Source organism: Phyllobates terribilis, unplaced genomic scaffold (assembly GCF_046119375.1).
Source record: "Phyllobates terribilis strain yellow unplaced genomic scaffold, ASM4611937v1 Scaffold_10__3_contigs__length_209671492, whole genome shotgun sequence".
Classification (NCBI taxonomy): domain Eukaryota; kingdom Metazoa; phylum Chordata; class Amphibia; order Anura; family Dendrobatidae; genus Phyllobates; species Phyllobates terribilis.
In genome coordinates, this window is record NW_027362770.1 from 194,544,961 (window position 1) to 194,571,094 (window position 26,134).

General features: G+C 51.3%; 3 protein-coding genes across 3 annotated transcripts; 2 read left to right on the forward strand and 1 right to left on the reverse strand.

The window, feature by feature from the left end:
* Positions 1-2,655: 2,655 nt before the first annotated feature.
* Positions 2,656-3,136, reverse strand: LOC141164339 (histone H2A.J-like). The gene has a single exon (XM_073649474.1). The coding sequence runs from the start codon at positions 3,098-3,100 to the stop codon at positions 2,696-2,698; it is 405 nt and encodes a 134-aa protein (XP_073505575.1). The 5' UTR covers positions 3,101-3,136; the 3' UTR covers positions 2,656-2,695.
* A 250-nt stretch (positions 3,137-3,386) lies between these two features.
* Positions 3,387-3,823, forward strand: LOC141164340 (histone H2B 1.1-like). Its single transcript, XM_073649475.1, has one exon. The coding sequence runs from the start codon at positions 3,427-3,429 to the stop codon at positions 3,805-3,807; it is 381 nt and encodes a 126-aa protein (XP_073505576.1). The 5' UTR covers positions 3,387-3,426; the 3' UTR covers positions 3,808-3,823.
* Positions 3,824-6,157: 2,334 nt separating this feature from the next.
* LOC141164341 (histone H3-like) lies at positions 6,158-6,568 on the forward strand. The gene has a single exon (XM_073649476.1). The coding sequence runs from the start codon at positions 6,158-6,160 to the stop codon at positions 6,566-6,568; it is 411 nt and encodes a 136-aa protein (XP_073505577.1).
* Positions 6,569-26,134: the final 19,566 nt, after the last annotated feature.

Consider the following 26,134-nt stretch of genomic DNA (forward strand, 5'->3'; position numbering starts at 1 on the left):
AGACTGTGGTGTCTTATATCCCACATTACAGGAGGAGCAGACTGTGGTGTATTATATCCCACATTACAGGTGGAGCAGACTGTGGTGTCTTATATTCCACATTACAGGGGGAGCAGACTGTGGTGTCTTATATCCCACATTACAGGAGGAGCAGACTGTGGTGTTTTATATCCCACATTACAGGTGGAGCAGACTGTGGTGTTTTATATCCCACATTACAGGAGGAGCAGACTGTGGTGTCTTATATCCCACATTACAGGAGGAGCAGACTGTGGTGTCTTATATCCCACATTACAGGAGGAGCAGACTGTGGTGTCTTATATCCCACATTACAGGTGGAGCAGACTGTGGTGTCTTATATCCCACATTGCAGGAGGAGCAGACTGTGGTGTCTTATATCCCACATTGCAGGAGGAGCAGACTGTGGTGTATTATATCCCACATTACAGGAGGAGCAGACTGTGGTGTCTTATATCCCACATTACAGGAGGAGCAGACTGTGGTGTCTTATATCCCCACTGTACAGGTGGAGCAGACTGTGGTGTCTTATATCCCACATTACAGGAGGAGCAGACTGTGGTGTCTTATATCCCACATTACAGGGGGAGCAGACTGTGGTGTCTTATATCCCACATTACAGGAGGAGCAGACTGTGGTGTATTATATCCCACATTACAGGTGGAGCAGACTGTGGTGTCTTATATTCCACATTACAGGGGGAGCAGACTGTGGTGTCTTATATCCCACATTACAGGAGGAGCAGACTGTGGTGTTTTATATCCCACATTACAGGTGGAGCAGACTGTGGTGTTTTATATCCCACATTACAGGTGGAGCAGACTGTGGTGTATTATATTCCACATTACAGGAGGAGCAGACTGTGGTGTCTTATATCCCACATTACAGGAGGAGCAGACTGTGGTGTCTTATATCCCACATTACAGGAGGAGCAGACTGTGGTGTCTTATATCCCACATTACAGGTGGAGCAGACTGTGGTGTCTTATATCCCACATTGCAGGAGGAGCAGACTGTGGTGTCTTATATCCCACATTACAGGAGGAGCAGACTGTGGTGTATTATATCCCACATTACAGGAGGAGCAGACTGTGGTGTCTTATATCCCACATTACAGGAGGAGCAGACTGTGGTGTCTTATATCCCACATTACAGGAGGAGCAGACTGTGGTGTCTTATATCCCACATTACAGGAGGAGCAGACTGTGGTGTCTTATATCCCACATTACAGGAGGAGCAGACTGTGGTGTCTTATATCCCACATTACAGGAGGAGCAGACTGTGGTGTCTTATATCCCACATTACAGGTGGAGCAGACTGTGGTGTCTTATATCCCACATTACAGGTGGAGCAGACTGTGGTGTCTTATATCCCCACAGTACAGGAGGAGCAGACTGTGGTGTCTTATATCCCACATTACAGGTGGAGCAGCCTGTGGTGTCTTCTATCCCACATTACAGGTGGAGCAGCCTGTGGTGTCTTCTATCCCCACATTACAGGAGGAGCAGACTGTGGTGTCTTCTATCCCCACATTACAGGTGGAGCAGACTGTGGTGTCTTATATCCCACATTACAGGAGGAGCAGACTGTGGTGTCTTATATCCCACATTACAGGGGGAGCAGACTGTGGTGTCTTATATCCCACATTACAGGAGGAGCAGACTGTGGTGTCTTATATCCCACATTGCAGGAGGAGCAGACTGTGGTGTCTTATATCCCACAGTACAGGTGGAGCAGACTGTGGTGTCTTATATCTCACATTACAGGTGGAGCAGACTGTGGTGTCTTATATCCCACATTACAGGTGGAGCAGACTGTGGTGTCTTATATCCCACATTACAGGTGGAGCAGACTGTGGTGTCTTATATCCCACAGTACAGGAGGAGCAGACTGTGGTGTCCCACAGTACAGGAGGAGCAGACTGTGGTGTCCCACATTACAGGTGAAGCAGACTGTGGTGTCCCACATTACAGGTGAAGCAGACTGTGGTGTCCCACATTACAGGTGAAGCAGACTGTGGTGTCCCACATTACAGGTGAAGCAGACTGTGGTGTCCCACATTACAGGTGAAGCAGACTGTGGTGTCCCACATTACAGGTGAAGCAGACTGTGGTATCTCATTCTCACATTACAGGTAAAAAAAAAAAGAACTGGAATCAATAGATACATGGCTACGGTAGCCGAGACAGCGCACTCCTTTACTTCGATAGAGGACAGTGTTGCTGCGGTTCTGTTGTGGCGCCACTAGATGTCTCTGCATGGACGATTCTGGGAGATCACCGGGAGGGGAATTAAGTTACCGGTTATTAGGAGGCTGCAGCTGATGGCGGGAGGGGGCTCTGACGTCACAGATCTGTAGCAGCGATTCCGCTCTGTGAGGGGATCAGAATGTCCGGGTCATTGTCTGAATCCAGACCGGAGGATCATCCTGTCCGCGGATAGCGCCGCCTCACCGAACAATGAGTCTAGTGCGGTCCCCCGACCAGTTTCACACAGATCGTACAGACCTGTGCATATATCGGGGATCAATCTGACGGGCGACCACAACAGAGAATAAAATGGGAACACACAGTCCGCTCAGACACCCGAGATAGCGGCGCCGGCTCTTGTGGTGACGGTGTGGGTGGCTCTTAGAAGAGCCTTTGGTTGTGTGGATGATACAGGATCGGCTGCAGCGCTCACTTGCTCTTGCTCGCTTTGCTTGGCGACTTGCTGCTCTCGGTCTTCTTGGGCAGCAGCACGGCCTGGATGTTGGGCAGGACGCCCCCCTGGGCGATGGTCACCCCACCCAGCAGCCTGTTCAGCTCCTCGTCATTGCGCACCGCCAGCTGCAGGTGGCGGGGGATGATGCGGGTCTTCTTGTTGTCCCGGGCGGCATTACCGGCCAATTCCAGGATCTCAGCGGTCAGATACTCCAGCACAGCAGCCAGATAGACCGGAGCGCCGGCGCCCACCCTCTCGGCGTAGTTGCCCTTGCGGAGAAGCCTGTGCACACGGCCGACCGGGAACTGCAGTCCTGCCCGGGATGAGCGGGTCTTGGCTTTAGCGCGGACCTTTCCTCCTTGTTTGCCGCGTCCAGACATGGTGACGATCAATGCAGATAACAACGAAGACAGAAGAGTGTGGAGACGGGACCGTGTTCTGCGCCTTATATACTCTGCTGCCCCGCCCTCCTCTCCTGTCATTGGATGGATCTGAAGCCGAATATGAAAATCAGATTTGTGGAAACACCAATCAACTGCAAGGGAGAAACGAATGACATCATACAGATCACATGACTATTTTCCTCCAATAGCACAGCGATCTGACAGCAGCGCTCATTTGCATGGCCGGGCTATATATTCCTCCGAACTGGGAGGAGTAGGATCATTGCTTTGCTCTCTTGTGATAAGACTTGTTGTCTCTCATCATGCCTGATCCGGCCAAGTCTGCGCCAGCGTCCAAGAAGGGCTCAAAGAAAGCCGTGACCAAGACCCAGAAAAAGGACGGCAAGAAGCGGAGGAAGACCAGGAAGGAGAGCTACGCCATCTACGTGTATAAGGTGCTGAAGCAGGTCCACCCCGACACCGGCATCTCCTCCAAGGCCATGGGCATCATGAACTCCTTCGTCAATGACATCTTTGAGCGCATCGCAGGGGAAGCCTCCCGCCTGGCTCACTACAACAAGCGCTCCACCATCACCTCCCGGGAGATCCAGACCGCTGTGCGCCTGCTGCTGCCCGGAGAGCTGGCCAAGCACGCCGTGTCCGAGGGCACCAAGGCCGTCACCAAGTACACCAGCGCCAAGTGATCTGCTGCTCCGCCATCACCCCGAAGGCTCTTCTAAGAGCCGCCCACACCCTCACTACAAGAGCTGCTGCTTCTGTATTTTCTGACCGGCACCTCCTGTGCACAGGTGTGATATTGATTGATGATGAATGATATGATGTTGATTGAGATTGATGATATAAATGGTTTTCTATATGGGATAATGGGGACCGATGTATCACAGGTAACTTCACTGACTCCCATCTGACCTAGTGTAAATGGCTCCAGTGGTCTGATCTGACACTACATGGAGACCCCTAAATTGGAATTACACAGATAACCCGTATATATGAGCAGCGCGATGTGGCGTCCGCACAGATCACGTGTGAGCGAATATAAATTAAGACCGCGGTTGTTCTAGCAGGGAGGAGCCCGGTGTGCGGAGCGTTTGTGACTGATATCCAGCAGGAGCATCTGCAGTGGGGAGTTAAACAGGCGGAAATCGTCATTGGAGTTTTGTGGGTTCCTGTGGACAGTTTGGTTGCGGTCACCGAACCGTTGGTTGATGGAGACAACCAGTTAACTCATTCAGTGCTAAAATAATTTCAGTTGTGACTTCGTTATTCTGAGCGGAGCTCTGCACGTTCTCGCTGATTTTCCTCTGATGTTAAACCGCATTTGTTCTCTGATAGATGATGATCTCCCAGAGTGCTTTATTTCCTGGTCTGAATCTCACATCATTAATGGAGAAGCCATACATTAATCAGGCCACCATCTAGTCTATACATATAACAGGAGAGGAGCCGCCGCCTATGTCGTCTTCTGTATGTTCCTTGCCGCCACCTTTACCCCGCAGAGCTGTATTCTATTTCTGTACCCACATATATAATTGAGCTGCTGATAATCCGTGTCTGGGTGCTGGTCTCAGTGTCAGGATGGGGGGAGGGGTGTGATTGGGTGATAATGCGGGAGCTGCACAGTACAGCGCCGTGTACACGGGGACTTGGCAGTGCAGTTACATCGGCGGCCGCTGCTCCAGAAGCCGCATGTGAGAGATGATGAGACCTGATTTCTGTATTACAGAAGCCGGAAATGAGTGAAGGAGGGAACACAGGGGGCGGAGTTACTGGACGGGAGGCGGTGCTACTTAACGATCATTGGTCAAACTTATCAGTTGTTTATTGGTCTCTTTTTTTCATGAATGAACCAATGGGGTGCAGGGGGCGTGTTTCCCGTAGACCGATGAGGACGCGCAGACGAGCATAAATACCCTGCTCCCGCCGCTCCGCTCATCACATCTGTACTCGTGTATATGACGCGCCCCTGGGCCTTCTGTGTCGCGCTGCGATGCGCACGCGGGAGCTTACCCGGAGCCTGATCTCTTGAGGGTTGTAGTCTCGTGGCGGTGACCCGGTCCGTGCCCAGGGAGTCAGACTAAGTGGCGCTGTATCAGCGGTAGATGTTGGATGACTACGCCACCTGTTGAGTACAGCTAAGGAGCTGCTGCTGCAGGGCAGACCGCTGAGGCCGGTGGTAGGATTGTGCAGCGTGATAGTATAACCCCCAACGGGAGGGGTATGGCCTCAGGGCAGCCGACGTGGATGATGGGGGTAGCAGGAACCACTCGGAGACGGTACGGTGTAGTTCAGGGTCTTTACTGGTGACAAAGATAAACCCTCCCGGAGTACTGGTTAGCGGTCGGGGTCTGGTCAGTCCTTGAGCAGATGGGATCTCCCCTGGCCAGGCGGAGTTGTAGGCCTCCCAAACTAACTGTACTCTTCTGGCTACCTTGCTAGAGGCGGGTATAAGTAGCCCACGTCCCTGAGTGTACCGTGTGGTGCTCACCCGTATGGCCGGTGACTCGGGGCCTTCTAGTAGCTTCCGCTCCACGACGGCGGTGCTGGTCCCACGCGTGTGACCGTGCCTTCGGGTTTCTTGGCCAGAGGACCTGGAATCCCCTGCCTGACGGATTCTGCTGCTGGGTAGGAGTTAGCCCCCACAGCCTCGGACTCCGGGTCCGGTAAGAAATCTTCTCAGTCAGGGTGAGCTCTGCAGCTGCCAGCCCCTGACTCCTTGTAACACTGCTCCCACAGAGCTCCTGTTGTTTCTTCCCATAGCTGCTTCTCTTCTCTGTCTCTACTTCTGGCATGGCCCAGGAGCTGGGCCCAGCCGGAGCCACAGCTCCCTGTCAGCCCTCCTGGCTAAACTCTCCCTCTGAAGTCTCTAACCCTGCCTCAGCCCCGGGTTTATATAGGGGAAGTTCTTCCCCTCCCAAGACTGGGCAGGAGGTGTGGCATGCACAGGATCCCTGACCAAGAGACCTCCCACCTGCTCTCAGACAACATTACATTACTGTGGAAACCAGACCCCTGGGGTGCCACATATACAGCGCTATGGCCAGAACCAAGCAGACCGCCCGTAAATCCACCGGAGGGAAAGCTCCCCGCAAGCAGCTGGCCACTAAGGCCGCCAGGAAGAGCGCTCCTGCCACTGGCGGAGTGAAGAAGCCGCATCGCTACCGGCCAGGAACAGTCGCTCTCCGGGAGATCCGCCGCTACCGGAAGTCCACCGAGCTGCTGATCCGTAAGCTTCCCTTCCAGCGCCTGGTGAGGGAGATCGCCCAGGACTTCAAGACCGATCTGCGCTTCCAGAGCTCGGCGGTGATAGCGCTGCAGGAGGCCAGCGAGGCTTATCTGGTGGGGCTGTTCGAAGACACCAACCTGTGCGCCATCCACGCCAAGAGGGTCACCATCATGCCCAAAGACATCCAGCTGGCCCGCAGGATCCGCGGGGAGAGGGCTTAGATCTTCCGGGCACCGAGGACAACACAAAGGCTCTTTTCAGAGCCACCAAATCCTCCCGCAAACGAGCTGATTCCTGCACTGATTCTGCGCTTACTATCAGTATCCGGAGCTGTCACTCACTTATATACTGCGGCTGCGGTTATCCTGTGCTCCCTGTTACCGCACTGATTACATTTATTACTGACACAATCTGCACATGTTCCCAAATGGGTGAGATCCAATTGTATTGTGCTCACGCGGCTGCTGAGGTGAAAGGAAGACAAATCCATCAATCGGCTCCTGTGTGTGTGTGTGTGTGTGTGTGTGTGTGTGTGTACCGGTTGGGGGGGGGGTGCAGTGTGTGTGTGTGTGTGGGGGGGTTATTCATATTTCTCGGTCGATCACGGATCTGTTGGTGATTTTGAGTTTCTCGCTCAGTCGCTGCTCGCGCTCCGGAGGATCATTACCGGTCACTGCAGAGAGGAGAGATCACTGACGTCATCACTGATGGGGCACCACATCCCTCCCCCGCGCTGGGTCTTAGTGCCTTCTGACCCCAGCGTCTTGCTGGTTATAGGCGGATGGGCTGTTAACTCTTTCACTTCTCTGCTTTTTAATCTTGATCCGTTCTCATCTTGGAGGCACAGATCGGGTCATAGTGAGATGTAGAACGTGCGCGGTATATCGGGGATACAGAGGAGCTGTATTTAGAGAGAAATGTTCGCCCTCTCCACAAATACAGTCCTCTTCTGGAGCACCGAGAGATAAGATTCCGGCCAGTGAAGTTCTCCGCTTATAACGACGTCTCGCTGCTTCATCCTGTGCAAACTACAACCTGACACAGAGCAGAATATTCAGCATTTTCTTCTGCTCCAAGTCCAGATCCTGTCCCCCTTCATGGAGTCACTTGTGCCCAATCTGGGCATGACAACCACAGGGGTTTCCTGTAGACTCTGGATCCTCATGTCAACCCATCAGTGACCCGCGATCATGTGATGGGGTCACCGATGGGAGGGGTAAGTGATGAGCACCCTGTTTGCGCGAGTTAACTGCCGCTGTCAGAGATTGAGAGCGGCATTTAACTAGTTAACAGGTGCGGGTCGGTCGCGATTCCACCCGCGGCTGTTGTGGGCCCATGTCAGCTGTATACATCAGCTGACATATGCTGGAGCCCGCACTGAACCGGGGTTTATGACGTGGTGCGTACTATTACGTACCACGTCATGAAGGGGTTAATAAAGTTTTCTGTCTGACTAGTTATAGGTCTCTACTAGTGTTGAGCGAACATGCTCGACACTGCTAGGTACTCGCCCGAGCATATCACTACTCGGGTCGTTCGGCGAGCACCGAGCATTTCCGGGTTACTCGGGCGGGAGCTCGGGTCTCCACCCTGCATGTTTGGCGCTCTTTACAGAGCCAATGAACATGCCGGGATTGCCAGCGAGTCACTGTAATGCTGCAGCCATGTTGGTTGTGGGCATTACAGTGATTGGCGGGCCGCACAGCGTCACCTCGAGTATTTAAAACCGGGAGCCGCCATCTTGGACACAGTCACTCCGGATCAGACAGTGTAGGGAAAGCGCTGCTGATTTAGGGAGAGATATAAACTGCGAAATAGTTAGTGTAGGGTCTGTAAAGGCTGCCAGATCAAACAAACAGTCCTTCTCAGGACTAATATCCATCCCAGATATCAGGCAGGCAGGCAGGCAGGCTGTATAGGAGACGCAGTGGTTATACCAGCAAACGCTGCATTACAGTCCTGTGTGCTGCTCCTGTTGCTGAAATTGCTGGACTTAGCTCCAGGTCTCAGGGGCCAGGAAAAATCCTTTTTTTTCATCTAAATCCTCTTCTTTTTTTTTCCTCCTTCACACACCCCCCCCCCCCCCCAAAAAAAAAAGCGTGTCTCTGATTTTTCAGACACAAATATATCTGTTGAAAATAGTCTTGTGTAGGCCCGACATCCCAGTGTGGTTTCGCAGTTCCACGGGTCAAATCGCTGTACTATCCAGTTTTGGGCCTTTTGGTATCTAAAAAAAAAGCAGTTTGAGTGTGTCACTCACTGTTCAGCCGCAAATATCTCTATTTAAAAAAGTGTGGTATACCCCAGTAAACAATAACTGTGGTTTTGCCATCCCACGGTAAAAAATCTCTATTATTCAGCTTTTGGTAGTTTTTTCCGTAAAGAAAAACAGTAGTGTCTCCTGACTGTTGTGACACAAAAATATATCTGTTGAAAATAGTCTTGTGTAGGCCCGACATCCCAGTGTGGTTTCGCAGTTCCACGGGTCAAATCGCTGTACTATCCAGTTTTGGGCCTTTTGGTATCTAAAAAAAAAGCAGTTTGAGTGTGTCACTCACTGTTCAGCCGCAAATATCTCTATTTAAAAAAGTGTGGTATACCCCAGTAAACAATAACTGTGGTTTTGCCATCCCACGGTAAAAAATCTCTATTATTCAGCTTTTGGTAGTTTTTTCCGTAAAGAAAAACAGTAGTGTCTCCTGACTGTTGTGACACAAAAATATATCTGTTGAAAATAGTCTTGTGTAGGCCCGACATCCCAGTGTGGTTTCGCAGTTCCACGGGTCAAATCGCTGTACTATCCAGTTTTGGGCCTTTGGTATCTAAAAAAAAAGCAGTTTGAGTGTGTCGCTCACTGTTCAGCCGCAAATATCTCTATTTAAAAAAGTGTGGTATACCCCAGTAAACAATAACTGTGGTTTTCCTCTTCCACGGTTCTAATCTACTCTTTATTACCCTTTTTCCATTGATAGTGCAAGTGTAAGCTATTTTACTTCATTTACAATGGGCAAGGCGCGTGGCAAGGGACGTGGAAGTGGACGTTCTGGTGATGGTTCGTGCAGAGGACGGGGCCGTGGCCAAGGTGAAAATGTGCCACAACCAACAGCCACATCTTCTCGCTCCCACTTCTTGACCGAATTACTAGGGAAGCACAGAACAACACCAGTATTGAGAACTGATCAGTGTGAACAGGTTATTAATTGGATAGCAGACAATACTTCCAGTTACCTGGGTACCACCACCTCCGGTCTGTCTTCCACACGGTCAACTCTTAGTAGCCGTGAGTCTCGACCGCATACTCCTCCTCACCCTGATGCTCCTTCCTCCCACCATGCTGAGTGTCGTCAGACAGCAAGTGATCCCACACTTGGACACTCTGAAGAGCTGTTCACTGGTCCATTTCCAGATTTGGGCCCCTCGCCTGATACGCTTGAAGTGGTGGAAGAGGATATCCCATGTTGCGATGCCCAAATATTTGAACAGCCACGGCCACAGGAAGTCGACGTTGGCAATCTGTCACAAGAGGTGGACGATGACGAGACACAATTGCCAGGAAGTGAGGAGGAGGATCGTGGTGCGCAAGTGGAAGATGAAGAGGTGGTGGATGATCTAGTAACTGACCCAACGTGGAAGGAGGACATGCAGAGTGAGGCCAGCAGCACACAGGGGGAGGGAGGCAGAGTACCCCAACAGGCAGGAAGAAGCAGTGTGGTGGCCGCAGACTGAAGGCAGGCAACCGTTCCCCATAACACCAACACGAGGGACGTTGCCAGTACAAGCGGTAGGTCTTCCAGAGTCTGGAATTTTTTTAAAGACTCTGCTGATAACCCCAAAAAGGCCATATGTTCCACCTGCCATGCCGGCATCAGCAGGGGTGACAAAACTACCAGCCTGACCACCACCAGCATAATCAGGCACATGGCAGCAAAGCACCCGACTTTGTGGGGCGAATCCCAGGGTCCACGACCAGTGTCAGCGAGTGTCACCACTGCTTCTTCCGCTGTTGTGCATGCAATAGAACCCCCTCTTGTGTGTGCAAGGCAATCCCCTGTCCATACTGCATATAAAGATGCCCCCTCCTCTCAGTCTTCACTTGTTATGGCAGTTTCTCAAGAAACAGCATCAACGTCCACGTCCCATCGCAGCGTTCAGTTGTCCATATCCCAGACCTTTGAACGAAAGCGGAAATTCGCAGCTAACGCCCCACAGGACACAGTCCTAAATTCGCACATTTCACGACTGCTTGCATTGGAAATGCTGCCTTTTAGGCTGGTGGAGACGGAATCCTTCCGCAATCTTATGGCGGTGGCCGTCCCTCGGTACTCGGTCCCCAGCCGACACTATTTTGCCCGGTGTGCCATCCCCGCACTACACAAGCACATGTCCCAAAGCATCTGCCGTGCCCTCAACAACGCAGTTACTGGGAGAGTCCACCTGACAACGGACACGTGGACAAGTGCTTGTGGCCAGGGACGGTACATCTCTCTGACGGCACACTGGGTAAACATAGTGGAAGCCGGGACCCAGTCGGACCTTGGGACGGAACACATCCTCCCCACACCGAGGATTGAGGGCCCTATGTCAGTCAGAGTTGCCCCCACAGTGTACAGCTCCTGCGCATCCTCCTCCTCCTCCTCATGTTCAGCCTCCATCTCAGATATCACCACATCAGTTACAAGCTGGAAGCACTGCAGTACTGCCTCCGCCAAGCGGCAACAGGCTGTGCTGAAACTCATAAGCTTAGGTGATAAACCTCACACTGCTTGTGAGTTGTGGACAGCTGTGAAAGAGCAGGCAGATCTGTGGCTGAGACCGCTGAACCTACATCCCGGCATGGTCGTGTGTGACAATGGCCGTAACCTGGTGACAGCTCTGAGGCGAGGTGAGATCACACACTTACCATGCCTGGCTCATGTGCTTAACCTCGTGGTTCAGCGGTTTCTTAAATCGTACCCCGAGTTGCCAGATCTGCTCGTGAAAGTACGCCGCCTGTCAGCTCATTTTCGCAAGTCGGCTACAGCTTCCGCCGCCCTTGCTGTTTTGCAGCAGCGTTTGCAGCTTCCGGCTCACCGACTGGTGTGTGATGTCCCCACACGTTGGAACTCTACCCTCCACATGTTGCAAAGGATTTGTGAGCAGAAGAGAGCAGTTGTGGAGTACCAGCTGCAACAAGGCCGTCGATATTCAGGTCAGACTCCACACATAAGTGTCACGCTGTCTCTGTATACTGGAGGTAGGGGGCCTAAGCTGACCCTAAGCTGGGGCCCTGACTAATCCCTCAACCTGGAGGTACTGTTAAAGGTACAGAGGTCCAGGCCGCCAGCGTAACCCCTACCTCCTGAGGATCCCTGCACCTAAGTAATCTAGTCCTGAGAAGGACCCCGATCACAACAAAAGGGGACAAGTAATAATATGCCCACACACAGTACTTAGATGAACGAGACAGTACAAGGGAAAAACCAAAACCACCTTGCATACAAAAACTACACAACTACAACAGAGGGAACACCAACGGGAAAGGAGATAAATGATAAAGCGAGGAAGGGAAAAAACTCTCCGAATACACTTATCTCTGAAACTCCAAATACCACGATCCGCTCTGTTAGTCTGCATGAAATGCTTTCACCGACACTTCCCTAACAGACCAGCAGGCATTTGAAGGAGTCTCACTACAGCAGCATTGATTGCAGCTGGGCGAGGCTGGACCTCGTCTAGCACAGAGAGAGAGAGAATTAACTCCCTCACTGCCGAAAAACACAAAGCACCAAAAAGTCAGCTGCGAGAAGTCAGGCTGTGTAATCGTGACGATCTTCGTGGCGACACACCCGTGACAGTACCCCCCCTTCTACGAGGGGCCTCCGGACCCTCAGGGCCAGGTTTATCCGGGTGAGTCGTGTGGAAGGCCCGAACTAATCGGTCTGCGTTAATATCCGACGCAGGAACCCACATCCTCTCCTCAGGACCATACCCTTTCCAATGAACCAGGTACTGAAGGGACCGGCGATTAAAGCGTGAATCGATGACCCTCGATACCTGGAACTCCAAGTTACCCTTGACCACCACTGGAGGGGGAGGTAAAGGTGACGGTACCACCGGCGCCACATACCTCTTAAGCAACGATCTGTGGAACACGTTGTGAATTTTAAACGTAGGGGGGAGGTCAAGACGGAATGCCACCGGATTAATAATAGAACTGATTCTGTACGGCCCGATGAACCTGGGACCCAGTTTCCAGGAGGGAACCTTAAGTTTTATATTCCTGGTAGACAACCATACCCGATCGTTCACACTTAGGTCCGGACCAGACACTCTCCTCCTATCAGCCATACGTTTGTATCGGTTCCCCATAGTATTCAGATTCTTCAGCACCCCTCTCCATACTGAAGCGAGTGATGAGGAAAATCGTTCCTCCTCAGGAACCCCCGAAGAGCCCCCCCTACTGAAAGTACAAAACTGGGGGTGAAAACCATATGCCCCAAAAAACGGGGACTTACCAGTGGACTCGCTCCGCCTATTATTAAGAGCAAACTCTGCCAGAGGTAAGAAAGAAGCCCAGTCCTCCTGGTTCTCTGACACAAAACACCGGAGATATGTCTCCAAGCTCTGGTTCATACGTTCCGTCTGACCATTGGTCTGAGGATGAAAAGCCGATGAGAATGACAACTGCATCCCCCGCCGTGCACAAAACGCCTTCCGGAACTTGGACACAAACTGAGACCCCCGATCAGACACCACCTCGGAGGGTACCCCGTGAAGCCTCACAATCTCCCCAATGAACACGTGCGCAAGAGTTTTAGCATTAGGGAGAGCTGGAAGAGCGATAAAATGTGCCATCTTGCTGAACCTGTCCACTACAACGAGTATGACCGTTTTACCCGAAGACGGAGGGAGGTCCGTAATAAAGTCCATAGACAGATGAGTCCAAGGACGCTCCGGGATCTTCAAAGGTAAGAGGGCCCCAGACGGACGGGTATGTGAGGTCTTAGAGCGTGCACAAACCCCACAGGACGCGACAAAAGTTACCACCTCCTTATGTAAGTTAGGCCACCAAAACCGACGCGAGAGGAGATCCACAGTTGCTCTACTCCCCGGGTGTCCTGCAAAAACTGAGTTATGGTGTGCCTCGATCACCTTTTGTCGCAACTGATCTGGAACAAACAGTCTCCCCGGAGGTCCAACAGGGGCGTCCCCCTGAGCCTCCATTACCTCCTCCTCCAGCTCAGAGCATACTGCCGAAACCACCACCCCCTCCTGAAGGATAGGAATCGGGTCGTCCGTATTCCCGGCCCCAGGGAAACTACGAGATAAGGCATTCGCCTTTACATTTTTTGACCCAGGACGATATGTAACGACAAAATTAAACCTGGTAAAAAACAATGACCACCTAGCTTGTCTGGGATTCAGACGTTTCGCGGACTCCAGATATAGCAGGTTCTTGTGATCGGTGACCGGATGGACTGCCCCCTCCAAAAAATGGCGCCACTCCTCAAAAGCTAACTTAATGGCCAAGAGTTCCCTATTGCCGACATCATAATTCCTCTCAGCGGACGACAATTTTTTAGAGAAAAAGGCGCACGGATGCCACTTACCAGGGGGCGAACCTTGTGACAATACTGCTCCCACCCCTACCTCGGAAGCGTCTACCTCTACAATGAATGGCTGTGATGCATCAGGTTGAATGAGTATGGGTGCCGAGGCAAAACATTTTTTCAAGGAGGAGAATGCTTGACAAGCCTTGTCAGACCACCTAGAAAAATCCGTCCCCTTTTTAGTCATGTCTGTGAGAGGCTTAACCATGGACGAGAAATTACGAATGAACTTCCGGTAATAATTAGCAAACCCCAGGAAACGTTGTAGTGCCTTAAGATTCTCTGGCCGATCCCACTCAAGAACTGCCCGCACTTTCCCAGGGTCCATACGAAAACCGGACGCTGAAACCAGGAAGCCTAAAAACTGGAGTTCCTGTACGGCGAACACACACTTTTCCCATTTGGCATACAGTTTATTATCCCGCAAGATCTGTAACACCTGCCTAACGTGCTCCTGATGAGACACCAGATCCGGCGAGTAAATTAAGATATCATCCAGATATATGACAACAAACTGTCCCACCAGGCGGCGAAAAATGTCATTAACAAAGTGTTGGAACACCGCCGGGGCATTAGTCAGACCGAATGGCATGACAAGGTTCTCATAATGCCCCTCCGGAGTGTTAAACGCCGTCTTCCACTCATCCCCCTCCTTCATCCTAATCAGATTGTACACCCCTCTGAGATCCAACTTAGAGAACCATTTGGCGCCCACGATCTGATTAAAGAGATCGGGAATAAGTGGGAGCGGATACGGATCTCGGACCGTAATCCGATTAAGTTCACGGAAATCCAGGCAAGGGCGTAGGCCTCCATCTTTCTTCTTAACAAAGAAGAACCCTGCAGCCACCGGTGAAGATGAAGGTCTAATATGCCCCTTAGCCAGACTTTCTGAAATATAATCCTTCATGGCCTGCCTCTCAGGACCAGAAAGGTTATACAACCTAGCTTTAGGTAACTTGGCCTCAGGGAGCAGTTTTACAGAACAGTCATACTCGCGATGAGGAGGTAGTTCCTGACACCCTTTCTCCGAGAATACATCCTCAAAGTCCACCAGAAATGGAGGTAAGACCCAAGGAGTAACCGCACCGATGACCGTGTTCATGCAGTTTTTATTACAGAATTTACTCCTTTGGCTTATCTCTCTGGTTTGCCAATTAATAACCGGGTTATGCTTAGTTAACCAAGGAAGACCCAACACTATAGGAGTGGGAAGACCCTCCAACACGTAGCAAGACAACAGTTCTTTATGTATCGCCCCCACTTGAAGTTTTACGTCATGCACAGCTTGCAAAAAACTTCCCTGGCAGAGGCCTGGCATCGATCGAGAATATGGGGATGGGTTTAGCCAACTCACTCAATCGCATACCTTGAACCCGGGCAAACCGAGCATCAACCAGATTAGCCCCGGCCCCACTATCCAGAAGAACAGATATCCTCTCAGTTCTCGTACCCACCACCACCTCCGCCGGTACGAGAAACTGAGACGAACCTAGGGACGAAATACCTACTCCCAGATTGCCGTCCACCACACAACCTGGGATCAACAGTTTTCCGACGACTCTTCACTCTGCAAGGGACGGGATGGACACCCCCCAATAAAATGTCCCTTTCTCCCGCAGAAGAAACACCTTCCTGTCTTATGGCGCACCACCGGTCCCCTCCCCCGAAATGATGTCCCTCCTAATTGCATAGGCTCCTCTGGACTGACCAGGGGAACCACCATATGAGGGGACCTTGTAGGAGGTGGAGTCATCACAGGGGGTAGAGTTATCCCGCACCTCTCCCGAAGCCGTCTGTCAACGCGAATAGCAAGGGCCATAGCGGCTTCCAGTGACGCGGGAGAGTCATACTGTGCCAACACATCCTGTAATTTGTCGGATAAACCTTGACAAAACTGGCTCCTAAGAGCAGGGTCATTCCACTGGGTGTCCGTGGCCCACCTACGGAACTCCGAACAGAATTCCTCCGCCGGACGATCTCCCTGCTGGATCCTACGTAACTTAGACTCAGCAAGGGAGATCCGATCTGGGTCATCATATACGAGTCCCAGAGCAGCGAAAAACCTATCCACTGACTGGAGAGCCGGGTAGCCAGGGGGAAGAGAGAACGCCCAAGATTGTGGGTCCCCTTGTAGGAGCGAGATGACAATTCTCACCCTTTGTTCTTCACTCCCCGATGACCGAGGCCGCAGCCGAAAGTACAACTTGCATGCCTCCCGGAAAACAAAAAACTTGTTCCGCCCCCCAGAGAACCTGTCAGGGAGAGCTACTTTAGGTTCTGGTCCGGCTTGCTCCTGAGGATACAAAACCTTGGACCTAACGTCCGCCAGCTCCATGGACAAACTCTGCAACTGCCGAGCTAGACCGGCTACTGGATCCATGGTAGCTGGAGAAAAACTAAGTGGTCAGTGAAAATGTCACGCTGTCTCTGTATACTGGAGGTAGGGGGCCTAAGCTGACCCTAAACTGGGGCCCTGACTAATCCCTCAACCTGGAGGTACTGTTAAAGGTACAGAGGTCCAGGCCGCCAGCGTAACCCCTACCTCCTGAGGATCCCTGCACCTAAGTAATCTAGTCCTGAGAAGGACCCCGATCACAACAAAAGGGGACAAGTAATAATATGCCCACACACAGTACTTAGATGAACGAGACAGTACAAGGGAAAAACCAAAACCACCTTGCATACAAAAACTACACAACTACAACAGAGGGAACACCAACGGGAAAGGAGATAAATGATAAAGCGAGGAAGGGAAAAAACTCTCCGAATACACTTATCTCTGAAACTCCAAATACCACGATCCGCTCTGTTAGTCTGCATGAAATGCTTTCACCGACACTTCCCTAACAGACCAGCAGGCATTTGAAGGAGTCTCACTACAGCAGCATTGATTGCAGCTGGTCGAGGCTGGACCTCGTCTAGCACAGAGAGAGAGAGAATTAACTCCCTCACTGCCGAAAAACACAAAGCACCAAAAAGTCAGCTGCGAGAAGTCAGGCTGTGTAATCGTGACGATCTTCGTGGCGACACACCCGTGACAATAAGACCTCAGGAGTGGACCTGATGTCTGACATATGTACCATCCTGACAAACTTTGAGGAGGCCACCAAGATGGTGAGTGGCGATGACGCCATCATTAGTGTCAGCATCCCACTTGTCTGTCTTTTGCAACTCTCTCTGCAGAGAATTAAAGAGGAGGCATTGCAGCCAGAGTACGATGAGATGGATCAAGAAGCCGTAGCGGGCGATTACACACAGCCCAGCCTCATCTCATCCCAGCGTGCATTGGGGGACAATGAGGGAGAGGAGGAGGAGGAAGAACAGGAGCTGCTATCATGCGCTGTAGACTGTAGTACCTGTACAAGTGTCATACCGTCGGTTCAGCGTGGGTGGCCTGAGGACAGGGGGGAGGAGGAGGAGGAGGAGAGCATGGTCAGTCGTCATCTTGGTGAGGACTCGGAAATCTTGCCCGTTACCAGTCTGACACGCATGGCTGACTTTATGTTACGCTGCCTTAACCGTGACCCTCGCGTTGTCAAAATGTTGGGTGACAGTCATTACTGGTTGGTGACACTTGTAGACCCCCGCTACAAGGAGAACTTTCACTCTCTTATTCCTAAGGTGGAGAGGTCTGCAAAAATAGGGCAATACCAGAAGGCCCTTGCTGCAGAACTCTTAAAAAAATTCCCATCTGAACACGCTAGCGGCAAAGGTCACAGTTCGTTGCCCAACCAAGGCGTACAGGCGAGAGAGATGCAACTCCAATCCAGCAGAGGCAGGGGAACACTGTCAACGTTCTGGGACAGTTTTCTGACACCCGCCCAGCTTACAGGCCCTGAGGCGCGGGGTACTCTCACAAGGAGTGGAAAGTTTCAAAAGATCGTGAGGGAGTACCTTGCCGATCGTACCAGCGTCCTCCGTGATTCCTCTGTGCCTTTTAATTATTGGGTATCCAAGCTGGACACTTGGAATGAACTCGCTCTGTACGCCTTGGAGGTGCTTGCCTGCCCTGCTGCTAGCGTGTTATCGGAGCGTATTTTTAGTGCCGCTGGGGGAATTATAACTGATAAGCGCACTCGCCTGTCAACTGACAATGCTGACAAGCTGACCTTTATCAAACAGCAGAGTAACATAAAGTCAAATCCACTGTGTTATTTCGGGAGGTGTATTCACATGCACCGCTTCATACCCACACATGGGTATACGCTTCCTCATTTCGGCTGTTTAAACTTCTTCTCCTTATCCTCAGCCTCCACCACCACTATACCACCAGGGTGCCAGCATTGCAAGTTCCTCCGTCCTTATTTTTGGCAGCTTTTGCTTGCAAGGCATAAGCAAATACTATGGGACACCCACTCCCCAATAAAGGGACTTATGTTTGTAATATGCTGTACTGCATGGCTCTTGTAAGGGGCATTGCAAGTTGCTCCGTCCTAATTTTTGGCAGCTTTTGCTTGGAAAGCATAAACAAATACCATGGGACACCCACTCCCCAATAATGGGACTTATGTTTGTAATATGCTGTACTGCATGTGACGCGCCCCCTGGGCCGTGTGTACACGTGTGTGGGATACCCGGTGCCGGGTCTCTGGGGTCTGTAGTCTCCGGGGCGGTGACCTGGTCCCGTGGCTCAGGCTGGTCAAACCAGTGGCAGTCTTTCTTAGGTTTTGAGGTTAATTGTCCGACTGCGCCACCCGTGGATTGTGGTCAGGGAGTACCACCGCTGCGAGGCAGACCGCTGAGGCTGGTGTTGTGTGCGCAGCATAGAATGGGATAACTCCCCTCGAGAGGAGTATAGCCTCAGGGCAGTGAGTGTGGATGATGGGGGTGATGGTGCACGAGCGCAGCAGGAATGACTCAGAGTCTTTGCAGTGCAGTTCAGGGTCTTTACTGATGATTATAAGGTAGACCCTCCCGGGAGTACTGGCTAGCATAAGAGGCCTGGTCAGTCTGTGAGCAAGCAGGAGTTCCCCTGGCCAGGTGGAGTTGTAGGCCTACCCGTCTGTCTGCACTCTTCCTGGCTACCTTGCTGTAAGCGGGTAGAAGTAGCCCACGTCCCTGAGTGTACCGTGTAGTGCTCACCCGTATGGCTGGTGACTTGGGGCCTTCTGTTAGCCTCCGCTCCACGACGGCGGTGCTGGTCCCTTGCTTGTGACTGAGCCGCCGGGCTTCTATGGCCAGAGGACCTGAAATCCCCTGCCAGCTGGTTTCTGCTGCTGGATATATAAGTCCTCACAGCTTCGGACTCCTGTGTCCGGTTCCTATTGTCTTCTGCCAGGGCGAGCTCTGCTCAGCTTCCAGCCCCTGGTCTTTAGCTCCTAGCTCCTACAGAGCTCCTTGCTGTTACTTTCCCTTGCTCTCACTCTGACTCTGACTGCTCTCTGACTCACTCAACCCCGCCCCAGATCCAGTTTATAAGGGCAGAATTCTCCCCTCCCAGGATTGGGGCAGGAGGATGTTGCATGTTTAAGGGATCCTGACCTGGAAACCTCCCACTTGCTCTCCGACGTAATATCTCTATTACTGTGGTGACCAGACCCCTGGGGTGCCACACATGGCTCTTGTAAGGGGCATTGCAGTTCCTCATAATTTTTGGAAATCCTTCCATTCACTGCTTAGGCCAACAGTGCACGGGAGACCCAGCTGCTATAAATGGAAAAAAAGGTTTAGTTAACGCCCTCTGACCTCCATGTCATTTCCAAGGGGCATTGGAGTGGCTCGAAATTTTTGGTAGGCATTGCACTCACTGTATGCCCTATAACTGTGTAGCCGAACCGCTCCTTTTGGTACAGAAACATATCCTACAAGACATGTGTGGTTGACTGGCCTGATATTGATGTGAATGGTCCCTGTTCCTCCTGCTCTTTCTCCTTTGCCACTACCTCATCCATCATTTATCACCTGAAGCTTTGTTTTAACGGGAGTCATATAACTTGGATAGTAGCAGGAAAACATCCAGCAATCCTCGGAGGAGGTAGGATATGCGCCAAAACGCTGACCTCCTCAGGCCTAGCCGCTACTACATACATGTGCTTGCATTACAACAAAACAAAGCAGATGCTAACTTCTATCATCCTCATCATGCTCCTCACCTTTGCACTCTCAACTCCCCTGATGGAGAAGCCAGGGCCCACCGGAGGAGTCTGATAGTCCGGTGGGCTCGGCCAATGCTGCCCTAAAGCAGGCCAGGCTAAGAAAAGTGTGGGAAAGGTTACCGGGACAAATATGGGTGGCTGGGGACCGAGTATGGACACCCGGCCACCCCCTGGAGGCTGGGGAGCAAGCGGGGACACCCGGCCACCAGGCGACTGGGGACTGAGTATGGATACCAGGCCGCCGACACAGCCATGGCGTGGTGGCCAGATTCCACCTCCACATACCTAAAAGGCCCAATTTCAAGTGCAAGCAAGCAAGCAGTATGGTATTGCAGCCTGGGGGTGGGTGGGTGGCAGGCTACATACTTGCGCTTGCATTGCAAGGAATGGGAGAGGTACAATTGAACACTGCCCTGGGACAAGGACTTGAATGGGGATAGTTGCAAGTCTGCAACGACAAGTGCAAGGTGGGAGGCATCTTCGCATGTACCATGAACAGGGGTTTGGCATGCACACACTACAGCGGAATAGGCTCTCCTTCCCACTAAATGCACTGGGGAGGGCACAGGTAATGTTTTGGTATACGCGCTTAATCTTATTTATAAGGCACACCAGGACAAATATGGGCGGCTGGGGACTGAGTATGGATACCTCGCTGCCGAAGCAGCCATGAGGTAGTGGCCAGCTTCGGCCTCCTCCAAACTAAAAGGCCCCATTTCAAGTGCAAGCTAGCAGTATGGAATTGCAGTCTGGGGGTGGGTGGGTGGCAGGCGGCACACTTACACTTGCATTAAAAGAAAACATAGCAGATGCTAACTTCTGTCATCATCATCATGCTCCTCACCTTGGCACTCTCAACTCCGCCGATGGAGAGGTCAGGGTCCACCGGAGGAGTCTGGTTCTCTGGTGGGCTCGTCCAATGCTGCCTAAAGCAGGCCGGGCTAAGAAAAGTGTGTGGGGGGATGTTCCAAGGAGAAATAGGGGCGGCTGGGGACCGTTTATGGACACCCGGCTGCCCCCAGGCAGCTGGGGACCGTGTGTGGACACCCGGCCGCGGGGCGGCTGGGGACCGAATATGGACACCCGGCCGCCGGGCGGCTGGGGACTGAGTATGGATTCCAGGCCGCCAACACAGCCATGACGTGGTGGCCAGATTCCGCCTCCACATGCCTAAAAGGCCCAATTTCAAGTTCAAGCAAGCAGTATGGTATTGCAGCCTGGGGGTGGGTGGGTGGCAGGCTGCATACTTGAGCTTGGAATGGGAGGAATGGGGGAGGTACAATTGAACACTGCCCTGGGACTAGAACTTGCATGGGGATAGTTGCAAGTCTGCATCTTCTGTTGCGGTAAGGATCACTTATGATGGGCACACTTTTAGACAGTGACCTGGGAGTCAGAGATGCTTCCAGGGGTCTTCCCCATGCTGTTCCCTTGTCTTTTCAGCACTTTATGCATGTGTCACACAGCACATGGCCAGATAAGGTTGTAAAATGTTAAAATGACACTTTACGGTGAATGCATTTGTCATAGTTGAAAGCAATACAAAAGTGCAAAAACGCATAAAAAATGCTACTTGTGAACATAGCCGAAGGTGTGGAGGAGTATTTTTGTTTTTGGTCATTTATTTTAACTTATACACAAGTCTTTACCCTGGAAAGGATGTTCCTTAACATATTTCACAGGAAAAAAGTTTCACTTTCGTTTTTGAACGTTTTATTGTGAGCCTGTAAAAGTGGCTTAATACCTCTGACCACGTTGTTGACAGCAGTGACCTGGGGGTCAGAAATGCTTCCTGGGGAGATCCCCATGCTGTCCCCATGTCATTTGAGCACTGTCACTATCGTTTTGGGCACTTGTTAGGCTTTTAAAAGACTGCCGGGGGTGCCACCGCAAAAATGCTCGGGTCTCCCATAGACTAACATTGGGCTCGTTGCTCGGGTCGAGCACCCGAGTATCACGGCGAGCTCGGCCTGAGCTTCGAGCACCCGAGCATTTTAGTGCTCGCTCAACACTAGTCTCTACTAGTGATGAGCGAGCAGTAAAATGCTCGGGTGCTCGTTGCTCGGGTCGAGCACATTGGAATACTCGGGAGCACGACCCGAGCAACGAGCCCAATGTAAGTCTATGGGAAACTCGAGCATTTTTCAGGCGGCTCCCCCCGATGGTCTGCAGGGGCCTAAAAATTGCCCAAATCGATGGGAACAGTGCTGAAATGACATGGGAACAGCATGGGGAAGACTCCTGGAAGCATTTCTGACCCCCAGGTCACTGCTGTCAACAACGTTGTCAGAGGTATTGCGCCACTTTTACGGACTCACAATAAAACATACAAAAACAAAATGGATTTTCCTGGGAAATATGTTAAGGAACATCCTTTCCAGGGTAATGACTTGTATATAAGGCAAAATAAATAACCAAAACCAAAAATGCTCCTCCACACCTTGGGCTATGTTCACACGTAGTGTTTTTGCACTTTTGCATTGCTTTATACGGTGAAAAATACATTCACTGGGAAATGTCATTTTAACATTTTACAACCTTATCTGGCCATGTGGTGTGTGACATCATCAGACACATCCTGTTTCATTTATGAAGGAGGGACTCTGAAAGACACAAAGCCTATTTTTACAGCCTTACTCTTCTTAAAGGGCCAGCAGTCGGCTATGCTTTGTTGTTCCCATTTTTAAAGCCTGGGTCTCCTATACTGTTATTGCGTATGCAGTGACTGCAAGGGCTGCCAAAAATTCGGACACAACCCAGGAACGTACATAGGAATCATGGGGCCCCATAGCAGAGGTTCTAATTGCCCCCCCCCCCCCCAAAAAAATGAAAATAATTGTCGGGGTCACAGAAGAGCAGATATCACAACTTACATAGTAATTTTCCTCCTGCTGAAGTCCTAGATCCCTTTTTTATTGCCCCATAAAGTGTGATGCCCACAAAAGTGCCCTCCAAACACAGTATGATGAGACCCCCATGGTGAATTCCTCCACATGCGCAGTATAATGACCCTACTGTACCCCACCTCAACTCCCAAGGCAAAGTATGGTGACCCCAAAACAGTATGATCCCCCAACTGTGACCCCCACACAGCGCTCCATGCACTATAATGGCTCCCACACCTCTCCACACTCCACAGAGTATAATGCACTTGCCATGGTCCTCCACTCAGTATAATGCACTTGTCATGGTCCTCCACGCAGTATAATGACCTCCTTATGGTCCTCCAGGCAGTATAATGAACTCCCCATGGTCCTCCGCACAGTATAATGCACTCACCATGGTCCTCCACTCAGTATAATGCACTCGCCATGTTCCTCCACACAGTATAATGCACTAGCCATGGTCCTCCACACAGTATAATGCACTCACCATGGTCCTCCACACAGTATAATGCACTCGCCATGGTCCTCCACGCAGTATAATGACCTCCTTATGGTCCTCCAGGCAGTATAATGAACTCCCCATGGTCCTCCGCACAGTATAATGCACTCACCATGGTCCTCCACTCAGTATAATGCACTCGCCATGTTCCTCCACACAGTATAATGCACTAGCCATGGTCCTCCACACAGTATAATGCACTCACCATGGTCCTCCACACAGTATAAGACACTCGACATGATCCGCCATACAGTATAATGCACTCGCCATGGTCCTCCACACAGTGTAATACACTCGCCATGGTCCTCCACACAGTATAAAACACTCGCCATGGTCCTCCACACAGTATAATGCACTCACCATGGTCCTCCACACAGTATAATGCACTCGCCATGGTCCTCCACACAGTATAATACACTAGCCATGGTCCTCCACACAGTATAATGCACTCACCATGGTCCTCCACACAGTATAATACACTCACCATGGTCCTCCACGCAGTATAATGCACTCGCCATGGTCCTCCACACAGTATAATGCACTCACCATGGTCCTCCACACAGTATAATGCTCTCTCCATGGTCCTCCATGCAGTATAATGCACTCCCAATGGTCTTTAACACAGTATAATGCTCTCTCCATGGTCCTATATGCAGTATAATGCATTCGCCATGGTCCTCCACACAGTATAATGTAGTCCCCATGGTCCTCCACACAGTATAATGAACTCCCCATGGTCCTTCACACAGTATAATGCACTCCCCATGGTCCTCCACGCAGTATAATGCACTCCCAATGGTCCTCAACACAGTATTATGCACTCTTCATGGTCCTCCACACAGTATAATGCTCTCTCCATGGTCCTATATGCAGTATAATGCATTCGCAATGGTCCTCCACACAGTATAATGAAGTCCCTATGGTCCTCCACACAGTATAATGAACTCCCCATGGTCCTCCACACAGTATAATGCTCTCTCCATGGTCCTATATGCAGTATAATGCATTCGCAATGGTCCTCCACACAGTATAATGAAGTCCCTATGGTCCTCCACACAGTATAATGAACTCCCCATGGTCCTCCACACAGTATAATGAACTCCCCATGGTCCTCCACACAGTATAATGCACTCCACATGGTCCTCCACACAGTATAATGCACCCCCGATGGTCCTGCACACAGTATAATGCACTTCCCATGGTCCTGCACACAGTATAATGCACCCCATGGTCCTCAACACAGTATAATGCACCCCATGGTCCTGTACGCAGTATAATGCTCCCCCCCCCATAGGGTAAAATGCAGCCCCAGTCCTCCAGTTTTATCAGCACTCACTGATTTATAAATAAATGCATACTTACCGCTCCTCGTTCCCCGCTGCTTCAGTCTCTGCAGCGCGTCTCTCTCATCACCTCAGCAGCTGCCAGCTCCACTGTCTGACACGGCGTGGAGCGTCATCACGCCGCTGCGTCAGACGCAGAGGAGGAATGATGGGAGAGAGAGTGTCACATGACGTTCCCTCCTCCATCATTGCTATCAACCAGGGCCGGCTCCAGGTTTTCGTGGGCCCCGGGCGAAAGAGTCTCAGTGGCCCCTTTAACACATACAGCATTCATGACGCACAGATACGGTGGAGAAATATAGGTATAGTACACAGGGCCGAGGCTGCCCCCTCATCCTTCATATATGCAGACATGCACACACACACAAACAGTACGCGGACATGCACACACAGTACTCAGGCATGCACACACACAGTACGCAGACATGCACACACACGGTAAGCAGACATGCACGCACACGGTAAGCGGACATGCACACATACGGTAAGCAGACATGCACGCACACGGTAAGCAGACATGCACACACTTGGTTTGCAGACATGCACACATACGGTACGTAGACATGCACGTACTTGGTACGCAGACATGCACACACATGGTAAGCAGGCATGCACGCACACGGTAAGCAGATATGCACACACACGGTAAGCAAACATGCACACACAGTACGCAGACACGCACACACACGGTAAGCAGGCATGCACGCACACGGTAAGCAGACATGCACGCACACGGTAAGCAGACAAGCACGCACACGGAAAGCAGACATGCACGCACATGGTAAGCAGACATGCAGACACAGCACGCAGACATGCACAAACACAGTACGCAGACATGAACACACACGGTACGCAGACATGCACGTACTTGGTACGCAGATATGCACACACACGGTAAGCAGGCATGCACGCACACGGTAAGCAGACATGCACGCACATGGTAAGCAGACATGCACGCACACGGTAAGCAGACATGCACGCACACGGTACGCAGATTTGCACATACACAAACAGATACACAGATAAGTACACATACAGACATACGTACATATTTGAACACATTCTTAAAAACACATAAAACAGACATAAATATATATATACACAGTCATACACACAAGACACATTAGAAATATATTTAATAAGGGAATTGGGGAATCTGGCGACAAGCCTCACTCACCTGCCCCTTGGCTTGTGTCCGGTCCAGCTGTGCAGGGCCGCCGGCTTGTCTGATGGCCATCACAGGCCCTGGACCATCAGAGGGGCCCACTCGCCATTGGGGCCCACACCGCTTCCCCAGCATTTCCGCATGGAGGGACTCCGGCGGTGTTTGATTGCCGGCACTTCATCAGGGCCTCCCTTCATCAGGACCCAGG

What these genes read in the sequence shown, in the direction of transcription:
- LOC141164339 (XM_073649474.1), bottom strand. Translation starts at nt 3,100, where the DNA reads ATGTCTGGACGCGGCAAACAAGGAGGAAAGGTCCGCGCTAAAGCCAAG.
- LOC141164340 (XM_073649475.1), top strand. Translation starts at nt 3,427, where the DNA reads ATGCCTGATCCGGCCAAGTCTGCGCCAGCGTCCAAGAAGGGCTCAAAG.
- LOC141164341 (XM_073649476.1), top strand. Translation starts at nt 6,158, where the DNA reads ATGGCCAGAACCAAGCAGACCGCCCGTAAATCCACCGGAGGGAAAGCT.